At 44.2% G+C, this 1,293-nt stretch overlaps 1 protein-coding gene across 1 annotated transcript in view; it reads right to left on the bottom strand.

Annotated features, from left to right (window-relative positions):
- LOC123087156 (uncharacterized) overlaps nt 1–831 on the bottom strand; it is a 3,676-nt gene extending 2,845 nt beyond the window's left edge. Inside the window, exon 1 of the mRNA XM_044509071.1 lies at nt 83–831. Coding sequence (XP_044365006.1) covers nt 83–543 — 461 coding nt within the window. The 5' untranslated portion in view covers nt 544–831. The remainder of the gene's footprint in view (nt 1–82) is intronic.
- Nucleotides 832–1,293: the final 462 nt, after the last annotated feature.

The following is a 1,293-nucleotide window of genomic DNA, read 5'->3' on the forward strand; positions in this document are numbered from 1 at the left end:
CTTAGCATGTGTATCTGTAGACCGAGTGCAGATTATTTCACGGGCTAACTTCACAAGGGCACATAGGACGATGTTAAAATACCTACTCACTGTCTCTTCAGATCGCCACAATGCAAATCCTACAGAGGAATGAGTGTGATATTGCCCAACAATTTTCAGAAACATAGCTAGCTGCTCCTCTACGGACACATGAATTGTGTCAGCCAAAAGCTTTTTGTCCCTAAGGTGAGCACACAGCTTGTAGAAAACGGCCGGATACATCCTGAGCTGGCGCAAACACGTCCTTTCCGAGGTGTCGATCAGTCTAATTAGTTCAGTACTCCTCCAAATATCTCTCTTGACAAGTGGACCATACTTGACACGTTTAGCTCTATTCTTCCTCTCTTTTTTCTTGCTCCACCAAAGGACCAACATTACAAAAAGGACAAGTAGTGTGCGTTGCCTCCACATACAGTAATATAGATATTGTTGTTGAGAATTATCCATCTGAGTAAAGATAAGATGCATAAGCATAAAAGAAAATGGAAAAGCAATGCAAAGCATGTACAAGCAGATAGTAAATAATTTGTCAATATATATAAAAAATTCAACCAAAGCTGTGTGACTTCTGTTGTCAAAAGCAAGATGATACTGCTCTGTCTTTCAGGCCCTCAAATAAATTAGAAGAGTATTAGGTGTCAGCCCTCCCACCGTGGCAGTAGAAAAGTATGAGGGCACATGGTGTACTGATATGCTAGCATCAATTAGTTTAGCATAATCTTTAAGCAAGGTATTTAGCTTCAGATTTAAGCAGATGGAAGGTACTAAAATAACTCTGAACCGTGCCTGAATCCTGTACCAAGTACAAGACAGATTTTAGCATAATCTTTAAGCAAGGTATTTGGCTAGCCGCGTGTTGGCGCGCCCACGGTTCGAGTCGAACCAATCGACCGCCAATTTTTGGCGCGTGCCAATAGTTGGCTTGCCAAAATTTGGCTGCAAACCAATTAGGCCCGTAGAGCACCAGCTGATTCCAGTGTGATGTAGACTATGCAATGAGATACTGATTAATAGGAGAATAGACACACTTGAATTTGACATGAAAATAGCTTAGGGTTCCTCTGCCCCCGTCGGCGCTGGTCCGCTGGTCCGCCTCGTCTTCGTTGGCCTTGAGGCCATGGAGGAGCGGTGGACCCCTGCCCTTGCCGGTGGGAGGGATCCTGCTTTTTTGTTTTAGGTGTTTTTTGTTTCATGAGGCGAGGCGGCAGAGGCAGCTCCGTGAAGGTTGAATAAGGTTGACTATCGAGAGACACC

The sequence above is a fragment of the Triticum aestivum genome, chromosome 4A, assembly GCF_018294505.1.
Source record: "Triticum aestivum cultivar Chinese Spring chromosome 4A, IWGSC CS RefSeq v2.1, whole genome shotgun sequence".
Classification (NCBI taxonomy): Eukaryota; Viridiplantae; Streptophyta; class Magnoliopsida; order Poales; family Poaceae; genus Triticum; species Triticum aestivum.